The sequence below is a fragment of the Hippopotamus amphibius genome, chromosome X, assembly GCF_030028045.1.
Source record: "Hippopotamus amphibius kiboko isolate mHipAmp2 chromosome X, mHipAmp2.hap2, whole genome shotgun sequence".
Lineage (NCBI taxonomy): Eukaryota > Metazoa > Chordata > Mammalia > Artiodactyla > Hippopotamidae > Hippopotamus > Hippopotamus amphibius.
The window spans coordinates 115,440,635-115,462,667 of record NC_080203.1 but is presented as its reverse complement, the minus strand read 5'-3'; the positions used below and the strand labels follow the sequence as shown (position 1 = coordinate 115,462,667).

General features: G+C 38.9%; 1 protein-coding gene across 9 annotated transcripts in view; it reads left to right on the top strand.

Moving 5' to 3' along the window:
* PDK3 (pyruvate dehydrogenase kinase 3) overlaps nt 1-22,033 on the top strand; it is a 101,046-nt gene that overhangs the window by 75,237 nt on the left and 3,776 nt on the right. For 8 of the 9 annotated variants that reach the window (XR_009050482.1, XR_009050480.1, XR_009050481.1 and 5 more), the window contains 6 exons: nt 2,017-2,094; nt 14,263-14,339; nt 15,635-15,736; nt 16,146-16,256; nt 19,087-19,200; nt 20,487-20,626. Coding sequence is in view for 2 of the 9 variants with exons in the window: in XM_057719260.1 (XP_057575243.1) it covers nt 2,017-2,094; nt 14,263-14,339; nt 15,635-15,736; nt 16,146-16,256; nt 19,087-19,200; nt 20,487-20,626 (622 nt within the window). In the remaining 7 variants the exon portion in view is untranslated. Of the gene's footprint in view, nt 1-2,016; nt 2,095-14,262; nt 14,340-15,634; nt 15,737-16,145; nt 16,257-19,086; nt 19,201-20,486; nt 20,627-20,947; nt 21,028-22,033 lie in introns of all 9 variants that reach the window. The other variant, XM_057719259.1, reaches the window with a different exon arrangement.

The window sequence follows — 22,033 nt, the reverse complement described above, 5'->3', positions numbered from 1 at the left end:
CTATGCACAGTACTGATGTGGGGAATATAAAAAAAGTACGAGCCTGTCTCCAAAGAGCTGGTATCCAGTTGAAGACATTGCAAATGCGACCATGAAGCATTTTAAACTAATTTGAATATCTGATCTTTAGAAACTGTAAAGGTGGAACTTAAAAAAAAAATCTCCTCACTTTGGGATACAGTCTGGCTGTTCTTCAAACGTTTAAACATACAGTTGCTATATGAACAAGCAATTTTTCTCTCCTAGGTATATACCCAAGAGAAATGAAAACATATCTTCACCAGAAAAACTTGGACATGAATGTTCATAGCAATATAAATGAGCATGTGCACATTCATTTGTAAATCCTAAAAGTGAAAACAATCCAAATGTCCGTCAATGGATAAATGAATAGACAAAATGTGATATATTTGCACAATGCAATATTAATTCAGTGATAAAAAGAATGAAGTACTGATGCATGCTACAACATGGATGACCCTTGAAAACATGCTAAGTGAAAGAAACCAGTCACAAAAGACCACATATTGTATTGTTCCGTTTATATGAAATGTCCAGGACAGCAAACCTATAGAGTCAGAGTAGATCCGTGGTTGCTTAGGACTGGATGGGGGGAGGGTAATGACTGTTCATGGTTATGGAGTTTCTTTTTGTGGTGATGAAAATGTAAAATTAATTGTGGTGATGGACGCCTGACTCTGCGAATGTACTAAAAATCATTGAATTGTATGTGTACTTTAAATGGATGATTTGTATGGTATGAGAATTATATCTCAATAAAGCTGTTTTTTTAAAAAAGTAAATTGTCAAAAGGTTTAAAATTTATCAAACCAAGGAATATTTATTGACTAGCTAACAGGCATGAAATGAGTTCTGTGTGAGTTACAAAACAAGTATAAGACATAAACCCTGACCTCAAATTGCTCACCGTTCAAGAGAAAAGCACACAAGAAGTATAAAATAATGCACTGTAGCTTTCTGAATTTGTTCCCCATCTTTTAGATGTAACTTCCTGAATTCTCTCTTCCATTCATCTCTGTAATGGCTCTGATCTTCTTACCTTTTGTCCTTTTTTTTTCCCTTTCAAAAGCAAACTGTTGCTCCTCAGGCTTTGATAAAATAACAGCTCCAACTTGTTACCTTTAACTAATGACTTAAAGGATTTTTATTTATTTATTTATTTATTGGCTGCGTTGGGTCTTCGTTGCTGCGCACAGGCTTTCTCTAGTTGCAGAGAGCGGGGGCTATTCTTCATTGCTGCGCGCAGGCTTTTCATTGCGATGGCTTCTCTTGTTGTGGAGCACGGGCTCTAGGCACGCAGACTTCAGTAGTGTGGCACATGGGCTTAGTAGCTCCGTGGCACGTGGCATCTTCCCAAACCAGGGCTTGAACCAATGTCCCCTGCATTGGTAGGCAGATTCTTAACCACTGTGCCACCAGGGAAGCCCTAAAGGACATTTTTAAAAAAATTTATTTTATTGAAGTATAGTTGATTTAGAGGACATTTTAAAGCAAGAGTAGTATCTCCAATAACTTAAATTGTGTGGCTCATGGAAATCCATTCATTTAGCAAATACTTGTTGATGTTTCCTTATAAATAATTGGCAAATCTTAAGACAGTTGGCATTATTTTTGAAATTACAACAAATATCTTTTTAGTACAGTTTAGTCAGGTTGCATGCTGTTCAGAAGTATAGTCTTGAGTTTACAGATTTTCATGATAGATTTTCATGAAAAATGCCTCTTAGGAATATTTAAAAGTTAAACAAAGGCGTGTTTAGTATAGAGCTGGCTATGTCATCATAAGTGCAGTATTTAGATATTATTGTGGTTATTAAAACTAAAAGAGAAATTTTGGTTCAGTTATCTTAATTCTTCTGTAACCAAAAAAGGCTATTTTTTAAGGCAGTAGTTAACTATAAATCTGTCAGGTTACAAGTTGTCTTTGTTTCTTTATTAAGTCTGTCTGAGTCCATGGTATTAGTGCGGTAGCTAAAATTTTTTCTCTTTTTGCAGATGCATATGAAACCGCTAAGATGCTTTGTGAACAGTATTATCTGGTAGCTCCAGAGCTGGAAGTTGAAGAATTCAATGGTAAAAAAAATAATTTTAACCTTAAATACAAAGAAGCTGACTAAAAAACTGATTATACCTGAGCTATATTTCAGTGAGATCCTAAAATTGTACTGCTTTTTCATCTTTCTGTGTTTTTAAAACCTTTTTTATATCTTTGGTCAGTGAGTTTTTATACAGGAATGTGTTATCTATTAGAAAGCCGAGCTCTTGGAACAGAAGTAATCAAGGTAGAAGATGCACAGAGGTATAAATAAGCAGTTCTCAAAATAACAAACGCAGTCAGTAAACATGTGGAAAGCTGTTTACTAATCAAAGAAGTACAAAGAAAAACACAGAGAAATGCCATTTTTGTCTTTCAAAGTGGCAATGATTAAAACATTTTAATGCTTTCAATTGGTGCCCAGAAAAATACTCTGTCCCCAAAACTTACACATTTCTGATATGTTTAAATTGGCATAGCCTTTCTTTAAAAAAAAGGCTAACAATATTCTTTTTCTTTGGCCTAGTGAATGAAATTAATAATGGTTATATTCTTTGGTCCAGTAAATAAACTTCAGAAAATTTATTAAGAGAAAATAGAGGGACTTCCCTGGTGGTGCAGTGGTTAAGACTCTGCACTTCCACTGCAGGGGGCTCGGGTTTGATCCCTGGTTGGGGTACTAAGATCCCACATGCCACACGGTGTGGCCAAAAAATAAAAACAAATAAATTAAAAATAGGTGAAAGTCATTAAAATTTTTTTAAAATCTGTCAAGAACCAATACTTAAAAAATAAGAAAATAGAGATGTGCACAGATGTATGTATAAGAATGATGATCAGAGTGGTTTTCTTATAGAGAAAAATTAGAAAACAACCCAAGTTTTCCATAATGGGGAATTATTTAAATAAATTCTGGTATACCCATGAGATAGAATACTATGCAACCATTCAAAATAATGCTTTAAAGAATATTTAATGTTTGAGAAAAGTTGAGTTTTTAACCACAGGCTATAAAAGTTTGTAATAGTGCAAGTTCATTGGATAATATGTCAAAGGATTTATACCACCAAGATACAAACAGCAGCTCTCTGGGTAATGGGGTTGTAGCTAATTTTTATATTAGTTGTATGAAGCTGTATTTACATGTGACTTTTATTTTTTCATTTGTAAGTTATAAAAGAGACGTGCTTATCTCTAAAAATACAAACATAAATATAGCGTAAAAAGTGAAAGTCCCCACCCACTACTGTGCTCCTGTACAGAGTTTTGTTTTTTACGTGAATGAGGCTGAAACCATACATGGTCTTTAACTTGTGTGTTTCACTTCATGTTAAAGATCTTTGCTTGTATTAGTGTCATTTAGAGATTATCCATAATGTAGATTATCATAATTTAGTCATTTCCCATTGGATGGACATTTAGGATTTCTAATTTTCTCATATTCCATATAATAAGGCATGAAGGGTGTGTGTGTGTGTGTGTGTGTGTCTATTTAGAGGGTGGGGAAACCTATGAATGTGTGGAAGTATTTCTGTGGGTTAGATTCTTAGAATTGGAATGACTGAGTCTTAGGGTTTGGGGTCTTAGGGTATGGCATTCAAGATAAACCACATTCCCTCTCAAAAATCTATCTTATAATGCGTTCAAAATGTGAAGACTTCAGGCTGCCGTTGTAGGACAACTGCCCCTACATTCTACTGGGAGGTATGGAATCAAAGCCGCTCGCAAAGTCTGTTGAGTTCTCTGAGAAAAGTTGCACCCCTGTTTTTAAGAAATACACCTCCAGCACCAAGTGGATTTTGCTTGAGTATTCCTGAGTAGAAGCATCTTAATATTCTCTTTCTTCCTGCTGGCTAGGCAGAGCCTGACTTCACTATGCAGATTTCTGTTTGTCAAACATGGAACTGAAACTCACCGGGAGTGATTAATCGCTCTTTTGTGTGAATGGCAGCCTCACTCAGTCTGAAGGCCAGTGCAGCGAGCCTGGTTTTACTGATTCCCGCGTGCCAGCCAGGTCAGCACATTCCTTCCCAGTGAGACTGTCACGCCGTGCAGTGCACCCCACCAGAGGAGAAGGTTTCCAACTATTTTTGGCATTGTCTCACGTGTGACTTTTGAAGCCCCTTTTCCCATCACTGAGAGAAACGGTGGTTATAGGTAGTCTCTAATTTCCTTTTGCTTTGGGTGATGTGTTTATGATTTCTATTTGTTATTTCTTGAATGCCAAAGCTCTTTGAGAGTGCAGTTAAACACTGCACTTGAGCTCTGACAAGCTCCGTATCAAGAGACGGAGGTCAGAGGTTGGTCCTGAACACCTGAAGCAGATGCTGGGACTTTGTCACAGATATAGAGTGTGTGTGACTGTTTTCCAGTGAAGAGTCAGATCCAGATCCTGTGGATTCATTTTTCAGAGCCTGTGTGAACTAGCATAACCTTCCCTTTCTGGATGCTTCCATTCCCCAACCAGACCCTTTAACAGTAGTCAGGGATTGTGCTCGCTGCCCCCTGTTCTGTACTTCAGAGGAGTGAGGCTGCCATGAACCGCGGAGAACAATTCATTGCTACCTGAGAATTTAAGTTCTGTCAGTTTGACCTTTCATCTCTTTTTCTGAGTTTTGGGTTTCTTTCTTTCCCAGTGCAGACCCCTGAGAAAGCAGTACATGGGATTATGGAGAACATACTGTGTGGACACCATCAGAATTCACAGTCATCACCAGCGTTCTGAATACTGGGTGGGGGCTAGCTGTAGTAAACTTCTTTTTTATTCTTTTGGTAACACATTTCAGAGAAACATTAACAACAACAATTTTATTTACCTTCCATCAGGTTTCAAATATTTCTGATTAGCTACCTGCGGCAACCACGCAGGTTGCTCCAAAGTCAGGTAGCCATTCCCCCGTGCTTGTTCTCAACATTCCCATTCTCTTGAGAAGACATTTGCCAAAACATTAAGTAAATAAACATTTTTACCTTACCCTTTTTGTATCCATATGGTAAGGCAACATGGCTTAGAGGAAGGACGTGAACTTTGTAGCCAGCCAGGTGGTGGAAATCCAGATTCTGACACTTAGGAGACAAGTTGCTTCGCCTCTGGCATTCAGCTTCCTCATCTGTAAGCTCTCCTTGGGAGGCAATAAAAGGATAATGTTTCTAAAGCCTCAAATAGGGTGGCTACTGGAAGTCAGGGTTGACTTGGGAAAGATAAGACTTAGGTTACCGCACTTGCATTTTCCCACCATTTCTAGATTAGTCCTTCCTGTCCAGAGGTTGATTCATAGCTTTAGGTTTGGTTGGAAAAGTAAAAATTTCTGTTCACACTATGTGTATTTTGTTATAAGAGGGTTCATAGAAAAGGTATGCATCTATCCTGGGGTCTTTGACCTCTCGTTTCCTTACATTGCATACTTTTGTGGATATTTTTAGTCAGGTGGTTCTACACAAGAATAAAAGAGCCATTGCTAGTAGCTCTGTTAATACTGTCGAAATTAATTTTTTTGGTAATGGTAATAGCCAACATTTCCTGACTGCTTACTGTGTGGCAGGCTCTATGTAAACTAGTTTATCACTATTATCTCATTTAATCCTTATGTTAACCCAGTGAGATATACTGTGCCCATTTTAGAAATGGAATGCTGGAGGTCCGAGTGTGTTAAATTCCTTTTAATATACAGCCCTCCCTTGGTGTGTTCAGGGGATTGGTTCCAAGACCTCCCTATGAATTCCTAAATCTAGGGATGTTCAAGTCCCATGTATGAAATGGCGTAGTACAGTCAGCCCTCCATATCTGAGGCTTTCGCATCCACGAGTTCAACCAACCTTGGATTGAGTTTCTCTTACATTTCTCTTAAATGAATTTTTGCTACTTAGCCTCCAGGTTTTTTTTTCATTCTTATAGAATTATCTGAAAATAAAATTCTTTATATCCTATGTAGAGTTCTTTTGGCATTTTTTTTTTTTTTACAATAAACTGCATATATTTAGAGTGTACAGTTTGATCTCCCAATCCCCCCCCCAACTCTCCCCGCTTTCCCCACTTGGTGTCCATATGTTTGTTCTCTACATCTGGGTCTCTATTTCTGCCTTTCAAACTGGTTGATCTGTACCATTTTTCTATAGTCCACATATATGTGTTAAAATACTATATTTTTCTCTTTCTGACTCACTTCACTCTGTATGACAGTCTCTAGGTCCATCCATGTCTCTACAAATGTCCCAGTTTCATTGCTTTTTACAGCTGAGTAATATTCCATTGTATGTATGTACCACATCTTCTTTATCCATTCATCTGTTGATGGATATTTAGGTTGCTTCCATGTCCTGGCTATTGTAAATAGTGCTGCAGTGAACATTGGAATGCATGTGTCTTTTTGAATGATGATGTTCTCTGGGTATATGCCCAGGAGTGGGATTGCTGGGTCATATGGTAGTTCTATTTTCAGTTTTGCGAGGAACCTCCATACTGTTCTCCATAGTGGCTGTATCAATTTACATTCCCACCAGCAGTGCAAGAGCATTCCCTTTTCTCCACACCCTCTCCAGCATTTACTGTTTGTAGATTTTCTGATGATGCCCATTCTAACTGGTGTGAGGTGATACCTCATTGTAGTTCTGATGTACATTTCTCTAATAATTAGTAATGTTGAGCAGCTTTTCATGTGCCTCTTGGCCATCCATATGTCTTCTTTGGAGGAATGCCTATTTAGGTCTTCTGCCCATTTTTTGATTGGGGTGTTTGTTTTTTTGATATTGAGCTGGATGAACTGTTTATATATTTCAGAGATTAATCCTTTGTGTGTTGATTCGTTTGCAAATCTTTTCTCCCATTCTGAGGGTTGTCTTTTCGTCTTGCTTATAGTTTCCTTTGCTGTGCAGAAGCTTGGAAGTTTCATTAGGTCCCACTTATTTATTTTTGTTTTTATTTCCATTATTCTAGGGGTTGGATCAAAAAAGATCTTGCTGTTATTTACGTCGAAGAGTGTTCTTCCTATGTTTTCCTCTAGGAGTTTTATAGTGTCTGGCCTTACATTTAGCTCTTTAATCCATTTTGAGTTTATTTTTGTGTATGGTGTTAGGGAGTGTTCTAATTTCATTCCTTTACATGTAGCTGTCCAGTTTTCCCAGCACCACTTATTGAAGAGGCTGCCTTTTCTCCATTTTATATCCTTGTCTCCTTTGTCATAGATTAGTTGACCGTAGTTTATCTCTGGGCTTTCTATCCTGTTCCATTGATCTTTATTTCTGTTTTTGTGCCAGTACCACACTGTCTTTTCATTCTTTTTTCCTTATTCTTTTCTGCATCAGTGATTATCACCATTCTGTCTTCCAGATCTCTTATTCATGCTTCTGCCTCAGTTAATCTGCTATTGGTTCCTTCTAGTGTATTTTTCATTTCAGTTATTGTGTTGCATATCTCTGTTTGCTCTTTAATTCTTCTAGGTCTTTGGTAAACTTTTCTTGCAACTTTTCGATCTTTGCATGCAGTCTTTTTTCGAAGTCCTGGATCATCTTCACCATCATTTTTCTGAATTCTTTTTCCGGAAGAGTGCCTGTCTCCTCTTCATTTAGTTGTTTTTCTGGTGTTTTATCTTGTCCCTTCATCTGGTATAAAGTCTTTTGCCTTTTCATTTTCTGTGTCTTTCTGTGGCTGTGGTTTTCAGTTCCACAAGATGAAATACTGCTGATACTGCTTGATTCTGCTGTCTGTCCTCTTGTGGAGGAAGCTATCTAGGAGGCTCGTGGGTTCTTCCTGATGGGAGGGACTGATGGTGGGTTGGGCTAGGTGGGCAGAGCTCAGTAAAACTTTAATCCCATTTGGTGGGTGGAGCTCAGTGACAGTTTAATCTGCTTATCTGCAAATGGGTGGGGCTGTGTTCCCACCCTGGTGGTCTTTTGGCCTGAGGCGACCCAGCACTGGGGCTTACAGGCTCTTTGGTGGGGCTAATGGTGGACTCTGGGAGGGCTCCCGCCAATGAGCACTTCCCAGAACCCCTGCTGCCAGTGCCCCTGTCTCCTCGGTGAGCCACAGCTGCCCCCCACCTCTGCAGGCAACCCTCCAACACCAGCAGGTAGATCTGGTTCAGTCTCTTATGGGGTCACTGCTCCTTCCCCCTGGGTCCTGGTGAGCACACTTTTTTGTGTGCCCTCCAAGAGTGGAGTCTCCGTTTCCCCTAGTCCTGTGGAGGTCCTGCAATCAAATCCCACTGGCTTTCAAAGTCTGATTCTCTGGGGATTCCTCTTCCCTGCTGGACCCCCAGGTTAGGAAGCCTGACGTGGGGCTCAGAACCCTCAGGACTTCTGCAGTATAACTGTTCTCCAGCTTGTGAGTCACCTACCCCGCATTTATGGGATTTGATTTTAACACGATTGCGCCCCTCCTGCCATCTCATTGCGGCTTCTCCTTTGTCTCTGGATGTGGGGTGTTTTTTTTTTTTAGTGAGTTCCAGTGTCTTTCTGTCGATGATTGTTCAGCAGTTAGTTGTAATTCCGGTGCTCTTGCAAGAGGGAGTGAGCGCATGTCCTCCTACTCCGCCATCTTGATTCTTCTCTTTTGGCATTTATTAAATGTCCTTTCAACTAATGGTATTTGGAGTAATGACTGTGCAAATGCAGACTTCATTATTTCTTGAGTCTTGAACATGAAAAACCTGGGCCATTTTTCCATTGACTTTTAAAAATGTACCCTTAGATGCAAAATTCATATTCCATTTATGTCGTATTTTAGAAGGCCAGCAAACATCTATTAAGGGTCCTTTATGTGAAAGCCCCGGACTCGGAATTAGGGAAGGACAAAAAGCATTTGACATGGTTTTAAAATGAAGTAAAGACATCTAAACTATAATGTTCTCAACTAAAAGTACAAGTAATTGAGGAAGCCTTCAGATGGCTCCTGGAGAATGCTGGTTGAAATGAAAAAAAAAAAAAAAAAAAAAAAAAACCAAACAAAACAGAACTATCAAAGGTATTTTAGTTTCACTGAGATTTGGAGTGAAAAGGTTGACTTCAGAAGGCTGTTTATATAACTAATGATGCCTTTTGGTACAAGATAGACTAAACATTCTGCATGCTCCTGGGGCTCCATTAAAAAGACAGTAAAGGAATACAGAGAAAAACAGCAGAGAAACCAGGGGGACTCATCAGTGGGCCATTGATCCCACCTCCTGCCAAAGGGTAACCAGGTAGAAGTACACTGGCTGATAAACAGGACAGAGCAGAAGAAGCCACGAAAGAGGAGGCTACAGCAGAAACGACACCAGATGATCCTGGTGGGACTCTGGGAGAAGAGCTGGGAGGTGCCAAATTGTGGATCAGGATGTCAAAAGATGGGGATTAATTGAAAGCTGCTCTGAGGTGGAGTAAGAATGGGTGATGGGGAGCAGCTTGACTTTGGCTACGCTCTGCCTGCCAACAGCCATGAACATCTCCCCCTGGGCAAAAATCAAAATCAAAGTAGTTTCTTCAAGAACCTGGGAAAAACTAGGGCTGCTCACGTGAGTGTTGTTATCCCAGAGTAAAGCCCTCTTCATTCAGGCACTTGGGGACCCTCTGGTCAGAGGCCAGCTTGCTGTCCGCTCATCCTAAAGCCAGAGAAAAAGTCTTGATCAGGTACACAGAGCTCCAAGTCAGCCTTCCCACTTAGCAGAGAGCCACAGGGGCAGAGTCAAACACCAGCTCTCTCAAACGAATAATCCGGTTCCTCATTCTTCAACAAGAAAGTACAACCAAGGTGTATCAGACCTCGGGCGAAAAACCAGCAGCATGAACGAAAATCTGACTGGCATTAAACTTCTCAGCTGCACTGTCATGGTCAGAAGACCCCTCTCCCCCTGCCTTTCTAAATGCTGAAAGAAAAGGATTTCAAACCCGAATTCTGTACTTAGCTAAGTCTCCAATCAGGTGAATCAGAGGTATAAGGACTGAGAAATATATGTCCTATGCATAGCTTTCTGAGGTAGGTTATGTGACTGACCTAATGGTGTGTATAATGTAGATATAAGAAATAGCAAAAAAAAATTCTAGAACTTCAATCAAAAAAAATTTTGAGGATGATGGTTGTGTAGCATGTTTGGAAAGCAGTTCATTCTAATTTCAGAAATCTTAAAGAATGGACTGGATCCCATGCAGTAGAAAAGAGGCTGGAAGATCTCAGTGATGTTGCGAGGAAAGTATACGTCTCTTGTCCAGTTACCCAAGAGGAGGGGTAGTTAGAAGCTCCAGGAAATACATCAAACTGTATCAGGAAGACATGGTCCAAATATTGGGCAACCTAAAAAGGTATCATGATTTTGAGCAGTTGGAGGTGAATAAGGTGAATCCATTTCACCTTAAGGCTGATAACATTCTCCTTCAATTGACACATAACTCATGATGCATTGGACTCATCGGGAAAGAAATGTCATCCTGGTACATTCCTCTGGCTGCTCTGCAGTGAGCAGTATTTACCTGGTTATGTTACCAGCACCATCAATGTTCACCTGTTTTATTTTTTATTTTTTTCTGTAGGAAACCCCCTTCATTTTTTAAAAATTTTTATTGAAATATAGTTGATATATAATGTGTTAGTTTCAAGTGTACAGCAACTTGATTCAGTTATACATGTGTATATGTGTGTGTGTGTGTGTATATATACAGTGTATTCTTTTTCAGATTCTTTTCCATTCTAGGTTATTACAAAATATTGAGTACAGTCCCCTGTGCTATACATTAGGTCCTTGTTAATTATCTATTTTATATATAATAACGTGTATATGTTAATCCCAGTCTCCTAATTTGTCCCTCCCTATCCCCTTTCCCCTTTGGTAACCATAAGTTTGTTTTATATGTCTGTGGGTCTATTTCTTTTTTGTAAATAAGTTCATTTGTATCAATTTTTTTTAGATTCCATTCTAGATTCCATTCCAATTTTTTAGATATTTGTCTTTCTATGTCTGACTTACTTCACTTAGTATGATAATCTCTAGGTCCAGCCATGTTGCTGCAAATGGCATTATTTCATTCTTTTTTATGGCTGAGTAATATTCCATTGTGTATATATATTACATCTTTATTCCTTCATCTGTCAGTGGACATATAGGTTGCTTCCATGTCTTGGATATTGTAAATAGTGCTGCTATGAACATTGGGGTGCATGTATCTTTCTGAATTTTAGCTTTTTAAAAAGAGCCTGTAGACAAAGTACCGAAGAGTTCATCAGAGTTGCAGAACTGAATGTAAATAACATCAACCAAAAGACTGAAGCAGAAGTAGTATTGAGTGGCTGCCTCTGCACGCAGACTAGGGGGTGAGTTGGGAAAGGGTGGAGTGACTTTTACTTTTCTACTTTAAAAAAATTTTTAAATCATTTGTATATTAGTCCCTTCTTTTCTAAGACCCTCAGTGGATGCCTCAAGCCACAAATGGTACTAAACCCTATATATACTTTGGTTTTGGTTCCTATACATACATACCTATGATAAAGTTTAATTTATAAATTAGGCACAGAAAAAGATTAACAATAATAATGTTAGAATAATTATAACAATATACTGTAATATAAGTTATGTGAATGTGGTCTCTCTCTCTCTCAAAGTATCTTGTACAAATGTAATACATTTTCCATCTTAACTAAGCACTTGTCAAACACTATAGCCATGTGATACTTTTGCAGTTTGAGGTGAGACAGCAAAACTAGCACAGATTTCTTTTTCCTACTTCACAATTTCATGGATAGAAGATTCATTCTTAGTGTAGATCTTAGTGACCTCAGCATACAGTTTTTTCCCTTATTAAGTAGAGAACTTTCACCTTTTCACTTACAGGAAGCACTTCAGAGCTTCTGTTTGGTGTATATGAATTGCCAGCATCACTTTTTAAAATTTTTTTTTAAAAATTTTATTGGAGTATAGTTAATTTAAAATGTGTTAGTTTCTGCTGTACAGCAAAGTGAACCAGTTATACATATATCCACTCTTTTTTAGATTTTTTTTCCACATAGGTCATTACAGAGTATTGAGAAGAGTTCCCTGGGCTATACAGTAGGTCCTTATTTGTTATCTATTTTATATATAGTAGTGTGTATATGTCAATCCTAATCTCCCAATTTATCCCTCCTCCCCCTTCCCCCTGGTAACCATAAGTTAGTTTTCTACATTTGTGACTCTGTTTCTGTTTTGTAAATAAGTTCATTTGTACCATTTTCTTTTTAGATTCTACGTATAAGCAGTATCATTTGATATTTGTCTTTGGCTGACTTACTTCACTCAGTATGACAGTCTCTAGGTCCATCTGTGTTGCTGCAAATGAGATTATTTCATTCATTTTTTACAGCTGAGTAATATTCCTTTGTACATATGTACCACATCTTCTTTATCCATTCATTTGTTGATGGGCATTTAGGTTGCTTCCATGTCCTGGCTATGTAAATAGTGCTGCAATGAACATTGTGGTGCATATATCTTTTCGAATTATGGTTTTCTGTGGATATATGGCCAGGAGTTGGATTGAAATATCACACGGTAGCTCTATTTTTAGTTTTTTTAAGGAACCTCCATACTGTTCTCCATAGTGACTGTACCAGTTTACATTCCCCACAACAGTGTAGGAGGGCTCCCTTTTCTCCACACCTTCTCCAGCGTGGATTGTTTGTGGATTGTTTGATGATGGCCATTCTGACCAGTGTGAGCTGACACCTCATTGCGGTTTTGATTGCCAGCATCACTCTTCTTGCACTTTGGGGCCATTATTAAATAAAATAAGGGTTACTTGAACAGAAGCACTACAATACTGTGACAGTGATCTGATACCTGAGGTGGCTACTAAGTATCTAATGGATGGGATCTACTGGACAAAGGGATGATTGACATCCTGAGCGGGAAGGATTGGGAAGGCATGAGATTTTATCACACTACTCAGAACTTGTGAATTGTTTGTTTCTAGAAGTTTCCATTGAATATTTTTAAACCTCATTTGACCATGGGTAACAGAAACTGCAGAAAGCAAAACCATGGATGAGGGGAGATTGCTGTATATAGTACTTAATAATTTAAAAAATAATCAAAAAGTTCAAGATTCAGAATCAAAAGCTTTTGGTTCATGTGTCCAGTTTCAGGCCTCTTCCATTATGGTGGGCAAGTCACGTAGCCTCAGCAAAGCCTGTGTGCCTCCCCAGCCACCCACCCTGTGAGCCACACAGTATTATCACGAGGGTTCATTTGGGTAATGTATGTGCAAGCTCTTTGTAAACTGCTAAGAAGCAAAACAAATGTTCGCTCTCCTTTATATTACTGCTAATTACTTTATTAGAGGAAGTAGTTAGGTTGAAATTATAACATGGGTGTTTTACTTGAGAAAGCTTACATAGTTTTGATCTCAATGATTTCGGGTCACGAGAAGGAGGAAAGCCTGAATTTTCCATTATCTACTCTATAGCCTACTCTGGGATTTGTGGTTTCTTGAATTTTCCTCAGAAGACACAAGGAGAAAAGACTGTAGGTCTCTGGGGGTTGGTCTGCTAGCTGAGAGTAGTATGCCTTGTTTGTTATAATTTAACAGAACTTAACGTTATTGTTTAGTCCAGGGATCCCCAACCCCTGGACTGTGGAGCGGTACCGGTCCATGGCCTGTTAGCAACCGGGCTGCACAGCAGGAGATGAGTGGCGGGCGAGTGAGCAGAGCTTCATCAGCCGCTTCCCATCACTCGCATTACCACCTGAACCATCCCCCCGACCCCGTCTGTGAAAAAGTTGTCTTCCATGAAATTGGTCCCTGGTGCCAAAAAAGTTGGGGATCGCTGGTTTAGTCCAGTTCTCCAAGAGGATGTGCCCCTTTTCCTCTTTGGCTTCACATTCTCCTGGCTAACCACTGGGGTCAGTGGTGGTGGTGGAGGATGTCCCCCATTTGGAGAAACACCAAGTGATATTTGGATGACCTTATATGTAATGCCCAGAACATTAGGACGTAGGTGATGATATTCCAGTTTTGCTCAACTAAGTTCCAAAGAGAAATTTGCCCAAGGTCACATAGCTGGTAAGTGAAGGAACTGGATTTCACCCCAAGTTTGTTGGACTTCAAAGCACATGCTTTTGCTCAGCCCTGCCTTTAGAGTTGGAAGCCTACATTAGCCTTTTGTAGAGTTCTTTTTTTATGTACATGGAAGAAAGGGTGCAAACAACATTCTTGACTTTCTCCTAGTTTTGGTCCTTTCTCATTGATGGTTTTGTCTCTGTTTTCAGCCAAAGCTCCAGACAAACCTATTCAGGTAGTTTATGTGCCCTCACATCTGTTTCACATGCTATTTGAGTTGTTCAAGGTAAGTGGAATTTAAAAACATGGAAAGACGTCTTCATTTTAAATTACCTTGATTCAGGGCATAATGGATTCATTAGATTAGCATAAGAAAAAGGTTTTGCATAACCATTTTTAAAATTCTATTTCTGTTATCCTGTGGGTTTTATAATTTGTACACTGAGATGAAAAATTGCTGTGTACAGTATAGTTTTCGTGAATATTAGTACATATTGATTTTGAAGTTTAGTTGTACTTTAGTGACTTTATGTAAAATCCATACTGATTTTTCTTCCGATATGAGCTTAGAGATGCTTTTTAGTTTCCAAACCTGGTGAAGGCTTTATTGGTGACAGCCAGATCAAAATAACAACATGCTTATGCATCTTTATGTTTCTGAACGTTAACCATGTTGGTGCATTAGCAGTTGTTCCAGTCCTGAAAGATATGTTAACACTTTTACACATTTGGATCAATTTAGAAAATTCAGAAGATCTGACAGAAGCAGAGGGGAAGGATGTGGAAAGGGCTGGACCAAAAGGAAGAAAAAGACTCTTTAGACTCTCTACAGCTTAAGCTGTTCCTTTTCTTAACCAGTAGCTAATGGCATGTAAGTAGCAGTATTACAGGCACAAGGCATTTGAGCTAAAATTTCACTTCTTCCAACATGTAGATCCCTAAACTGAACACCTGAAAAATCAGTTATGCTGATTTGCTTCCCAAAATTATAGTGTTACTGATGTGACACTTAAGGTTGAGATGGGCATTCAATTGTGAACTTGCTCTTCAACAGCTGTGGCTCTTTCAGAATTTCTTTTCACTTGACATTTCTTCTACTTTTTTATTTTCCAGCCAAATGATTAATTTTTGTGGGACGCATGAATCCTCTCAGGTTTTCTGCCTTCTTTAGAGGAAGGGTGCTCTGTAAGTGCAGACTCAATGGGATGTAAAGCGCGTCAGTGAGCCTTTGCAGCCTCATTACATGTGATAAAAACATCCTTCTTGATTGAGTTGAATAATTTAAATACCCAAAAGCAAAAACAAAAAGAAAAAAGGAAGGAAAGGAAAATAAACATTTAGTATGGTGGATGAGACTAAAATGAAATGAAAAACAAAACAAAGCATCAATTTTTTTTCCTTGATCTGAACACACGTTTGGTTAAGTTCTTTAGAGGGGGAAGAAAGTGCCATATAAATCCAACTAATCTTTGCCCCACAAAAGAATTGTTGTGTGTCGATAATCTTCTGCTTGTTTCTTTTTCTAAAAGTTGTAGTTTGTGAGTTGGTAGCATGCTATAAAAAAAGGTTCTCTGATTTCAGAACTCAATGAGAGCGACAGTTGAACTATATGAAGATAGAAAAGAAGGCTACCCAGCTGTTAAAACTCTTGTTACTCTGGGTAAAGAAGACTTATCCATTAAGGTAACTGCTCTATTTGTACGTATACTTGAATTATCAGTTAATTTAATAGCATGTGGACATTGAGGAATCAAAGGGAAGGAAAGAGAACTGCCACTGAGTGTCTTTTTTGTAAGTACTGCATTAGATCCTTGGCTTAGGTTACCTCTTTTAAACTTCATTAGAACCCCATTTTTTAGGGAGCTGAACAAGATCTCAAACCCAAGCCTATTGGATCCTAACCCCACTTGCCCGCCTCCTTTGTTTTACACTGTTCACAAAGGGACCATATTTCACTGAGGGTTCAAGCCCTTGCACGGTTTAGAGTAATCTGGCATGTACTTTATTTAATGAACTCCTTGCCTCCGACTACGTATAGATTGACGACGACGACTTCTTTTTCTTCTTCTTTTTAACATTTTGTACGTTACAGATAAGTGACCTAGGTGGTGGGGTCCCACTACGAAAAATAGATCGTCTTTTTAACTACATGTATTCAACTGCCCCGAGACCTAGCCTGGAGCCTACAAGAGCCGCCCCGCTGGTAAGCCTCTAAAACTGCTCCTTGAGGAAAGACCATTAACAGGAGACGGGACAGAGCTGGATCTCTCCCCGGGTTGTTGCATTAGCCTTGTTGCATTTGAATGTTTTCCGCATGGTTTGAAGGAGGGGAAATTTTGTGCCACTGCTACTTGCTTTATGACTCTTTTGGATGCAGATTTCTTCTCTAATTTGTGTCTAATAAACACTCAGAGCTGAGCGCCATCTAACCAGTACAGAGAAAAGGCATTTCCCTGTGGTTAAGACTCTACCGGAGCACCGTTTACCACCTGGTGCTCCCCTTGGAGGGGGTGGAAGTTTAATAGCAGGTGAGCAGGGAGCAGCACAGCTTGTCTGCTGCAGCCGGCCCTGGCCACTTTGGGGCTGCATACCATAGAGGCCCGAATCACCCAGGGCCTTTGAACTTCCCCTGCCAAATTTGTTTATATAATTAAAATGTTAAATTATGAACACAGTACACTTTTTATATGAAATAACATAAGCAGGAAACATATAGGTGGCATATGCATTTTCAGAGCCCTTTCTGTCTCACTGTGGAAATAACCTTCAGCCCTATTAAGGCGGTGAGGAAAGCCTCCGGTTACCATGGCAGCATTTAGATCCTGGTAGGGCCACACGTTCTTCCCCTGCTGAGTGTTTCTAATTGACAAACAACAATTGAATCCTTTGTCATTAAACACAGCAACATATCTATCAGTCTGCAAAATGGTTCAGGGTGTAAATTTTCATTTTCAAGTCCTACCTGGCTGATAAGCACATAGGATTATATTTTATTTGTATGAATAAGATCCAACACTTGGCATTATGTGTTCGAGACAGAGTTTGTTAACACGGCATATTGAAAACAGAGAGGAAGTCGTTTATATAGGATTCAAGAAAATTCTTGAAAGATCAATTTGAAAGCCATTGGCTAGACTAGTTTCTGGTACCTACTTAAATAAATGTCAAAAGAAAAAAAAACCGCTAAAGCAAATCTAGAGCCTTCCCCAGCTATTTAAAAGGAATATGGATCATCTGTTCCAGGTCTCAAAATAGCATCTTGAGGACAGCTGTGATGTCATCGTTTTGTTCTTTCTTTTTTTTTTTTTTTAACGAAACTGAGCAATTGAAATAAGAGCGCTCTAAAAAGTGTGCATCCAACTTCCCGTTTTATAGATGAGGAAATGAGGTTACTGGCTTGTCCAGGGTCGTTGAGCTCATTATCATCAAGCTGGCACTGGCCATGTCTGCATTCTTCCCAGTGTGCCGGGTGCCTCTCCTTTTGAAGAAATGCTTCCACTAACATCTCTCCCAGTTAGTCGACTCTCCTCAGCTTTTAAGTGGGCATGTGGGTATGTACTACTAGGAAATGTGATTTCCTCATCAAACACCTTACTACGTTACAGCTCTGTGCTGTGACACAGACATTTCTTTTCTGGAAATGTCCTCCCAGCCAACTCCTGTTGATCCTTTGACACCCCGGGAAGGCTTTCCTGAACCTGACCAAATCCGAGGTAGAGGCCCCTCCTTTGCATTCCACAGGACTCTGGGCTTACCTGTCTCTTCACACTCATGGGTGCGTTGGGCTCAGGCATCCTAGGCTGTTCCCTGGTAGACCTGAGGGCCGGCTCTGGGCCTTGCTGGACTGGAGGAGGCAGGTTTCCTCGGCCTGTTCCTGGAGCATGCTGGTTTCTTTGCTGTTGTGACCTCAGTCCTGCAGCCCTTCCATGATGGTGCGCTCTGTCACACCCAACCCTTGAGTTAGGCCCTAAGGCCGAGGAGGGAATCTAGGAAAGATGTTAGAAAATGGTCGAAAGCCATGGCGCTTGGTAAGATTGCTGCTCTGTGGTAGCCGTGATAGCAGCTTCCATTTCTTTAGTTTTGCTGTGTCTTAGGCACTGTGCCAAGACTTTACACTTATTATATCATTTAATTCTTATAGCAGCTCTGAGCTAAGCTTTTTATTACATTTCCGATGAGAACACAGTCTCAGAGAAGTTGAGCAAACTGCTGACTGTTGCACAAAAAGTGAATTTCACCTTAGGTCTGTCTGAACCTAAAGCCCGCGCAACCACTACCATGCGAGTCTTTCCTCACTGCCTCCTTCATTAACCTGTTGGTGGACTTAATCAGAGAGGTTGAAGCTTGAGGAACAGCCCCTTCCCCTCCACTCCAGAGTTTTTGAAATTAGTCTCAATTGTTCTTATTGTTCTTGTCCATATCGGAGACCTTTTTTTTCCCCTCCAACAACCTGTTACTGACAGTCAAGGTTCTATGACGTAGAGATATAGGAGGGTACTGGAATTGTCTTCTTGTCTCTAAAAATATATGGACTACCACATGTCAAAATATTGTAGCATTCCCAGAGACTTAGGAGCTAGCCCTTAGGAGATTGTTTTCTTTTCATTGTATTAGCCTTGGTTTTGGTAGATTTCAAGTCCTGTGCTACTTAATTTAATTTTTACTGTAAAGAGCAAAGAAATCAGATAATGCAACTTTGAAATGATGTGGTTTAGTTTGGTTTCCAATTCGAATTCTATTTGATTTGGGATTTGTTTGAACAATGCTAAAAAATTGCTTTAAAACGTTCAAAAAGCATTAGTCAAAAATCGGAGTATTTCTATTCTTTTCCAAACATATGAGAAGTATTTTTGCAGGGTGAAAATAGATCGTTTGCCATAGGTGAGCATATACATCATTGTAAAGGTTGGGGCAATAATTTATTTGCTTTAAATATGAATCAAGAATTTACTTTAATCTTCCAAATGGTCCTCAGACTCAGCGTGTTAGCGTTTTGTGCCTGTCTCACTGCATTAATTTTCTTTTCTCGATAGGCTGGATTTGGTTATGGCTTGCCAATTTCTCGCCTGTATGCTAGATATTTTCAAGGAGATCTAAAACTCTATTCTATGGAAGGCGTGGGTACTGATGCTGTCATTTATTTGAAGGTACTGCATTTTATTTCTGTTATATGAAGGCATCTTTACTTTTTAAAGCTGTAAGTTCTAATAACTAATGGAGAATAACTGTGTGTGTGTGTGTGTGTGTGTGTGTGTGTGTGTGTATTCAGCTCAGATTACTCTAGTTTTACGTGAAAACCAAGTTATGGCCTACCCTTGATTTTATGCTCAGATATAGCAAAATAGGAAACATGGAGATGTAAAAACTTAAATATTGATTTTTAAAACCATAATTCTAACTTGTGATTTCTTAAAAATTGTGTATCCATTGAAAGGACTAATCTAAAAGGAGACAGGTTTTCATAAACTGAAGTATTTTAGTCTTTTGCTTTAGAAACTTGCTGGCTTTCCCAAAGTTGCAAGAATTCAGTGCTCATGATATGGTTACCTAAAAGTCTGATCAAATAACAAAGTTCTCTGTAGCACAAGTTTTCTCATCCATTGGAGGTGTCAGACTTTTATTTTCTTCTAGACTCCAGAATATTTGGAGCATGTTTTGAATGTGTAATATTTGCACATTGTACACAATTTTAAAGCTACAAAAGGGAAAACTAAGTCTCTCCCATCATTGCCCCGGAGCCACCTGGTTCTCTTTCCCAGCGGGGGACCATGGGTGTCAGTTTCATGTGGATCCTCATAGAAGTTGATTGTGCATTGATAAAAATATGGGGAGAAATCTAATTTTTTTTTACACAAATGATTATTTTAGCAGTTTGCTTTTTTTTGGTTTCCAGTATATCTTGGAGATCTTTCTGTATCAGTTCATATAGAACTGGCTCATCCTTTTAACAGCTGCATAGTGTGTTATATGTTATAAGATAACCAGTTATTTGAAGTGTTTACCTTAGATGCTAATGCATATACATGATCTGATATTTGATATCACTTTATTAGCTTATATTTATAAATCTACTGTGTACAAAGCTATTTCTTCAGGGCCCTCTGGGAGAGCAGTTGCCCAGTGAACACTAGTGTTTGGTTTAAGACCATATAGTCAGGACGACTGAATATCTCACATCAGTATTAACTGAACTAAAATGCTTTTTGTTCTGGTCATGTGTACTTCAGTACTGGTTTTTCATGAGTGAATGTTTTTATTCCTTTAAAAAAGCTTTAATTTCATCCTCGTTAATCTAAGTAAACTACTGAAATGTAATTATAACTCCAAAAATAAATACTAAGGTTTCTAATGCTTTAAATAATAAAATTTGGGTATTTCACGTGAGGAAGATGACACTGTGGACCTTTGGTGTATATTTTTGTTTTTCCCTTAGGCTCTTTCAAGTGAATCATTTGAGAGACTTCCAGTTTTTAATAAGTCTGCGTGGCGCCATTACAAGACCACACCTGAAGCTGACGATTGGAGCATTCCCAGCAGTGAACCCAGGGATGCTTCCAAATACAAGGCGAAACAGTAATGTATCACTTTTCTTTCTATTATAAAGTATCTGACTTTTCTCCAGAGTGTACCAGCCAGACGATTAATATTTTCAGCCACATCTTTATGGTTTTATCATTGGAAAAGCAAAGTGATCCCTAAAGAAAGATTGGAGTAGCTTTTTCACCCCAGACAGGAAGGATAGCAAGAATTGGGTAGCCAGAGTAGCCCTTCCGATAGAGGCTCTGATGTTCTAGGAGTCCTTGCCCTGTGGAGGTATTAAAAGCAGTAAGCAGGGTTTATCCTGCCATGAATCTTATTTAAAAAGTAATGACGTTTGTAATTTGTCATCCATAGACTTCACAGAAGAATGTTTAGAGAAAGTCGGTAGGTGAATTGAAACTGGGAAAATAAAGAAGTTAAAATTACCGATCAAGGTAAACAAAATGTGGTTTATCCATATAACGGAGTATTATTATTCAGCCTTTAAAAGGAATAAAGTTCTGACATCCTACAATATAGATAAACCTTGAAGTCATTATGCTAAGTGACATAAGCCAGACCCAAAAGGACAAATATTGTATGATTCCACTTACGTGAGGCACCTAGAGACAGAAAGTAGAGTGGTGGTTGCCAGGGCTGGGGAGTAGGGGGAAAGGGAAGTTAGTGTTTAATGAGGACAAAGTTTCAGTGGAGAAAGATGCAAAAGTTCTGGAGATGGATGATGGTAATGGTGCTGCAGCACTGTGAATGTACTTAATGCCACTAAACTGTACACTTAATAAAACATTTTTTTACCATCTTAACCAGATGATAGATTTTATGTACAGTTTACCACAATTAAAAAATGAGAGGAAAATTATCATTCGCAGAATAATGTTTCACTACATTGTGGTAATAAGGACAATAATCCAATCTTTGGTTTCCACTTTTCTTTTCCTTCTGGCTACTTTTAAGTTCCAACTCTGCTAGCAACAGTAAGGGTTCTGATTATTTGTTTAATTTAAAGTAACCTTTTGGTAATAGAAAAGCAGTATATGTACATTATAAAAAATTAGAAAATATAAAAAAGCAAAAAAAGAGAAGAGAAACTGCCATATTCCCATAACCCAGAGATTACCTTTCTTAGAGCTTTATCTGTGTTCTTCTAGATATTTTGCTATTTGTATATATATATTTTCCCCAAATGAGATCATACTTTTTAAACTGCTGTACAATCTAGTTTTATTTCATTTAACCATCTCCACCTTGCCATGTCAATACATTTTCATCATGAAAATTCCCCTGATTTGTCCAAACGACAAGTCAGTTCCAGGACCACATAATACAAATGAGTAGGTCTCAAGTTGTTTTTAATTTAGAACAATTTTTTGTTGTCGAGAGACCATACCAGTTGTCCTGCAGAAATGTCCCACCTTGATTTGTTTGATTTCTTCTTTGAAA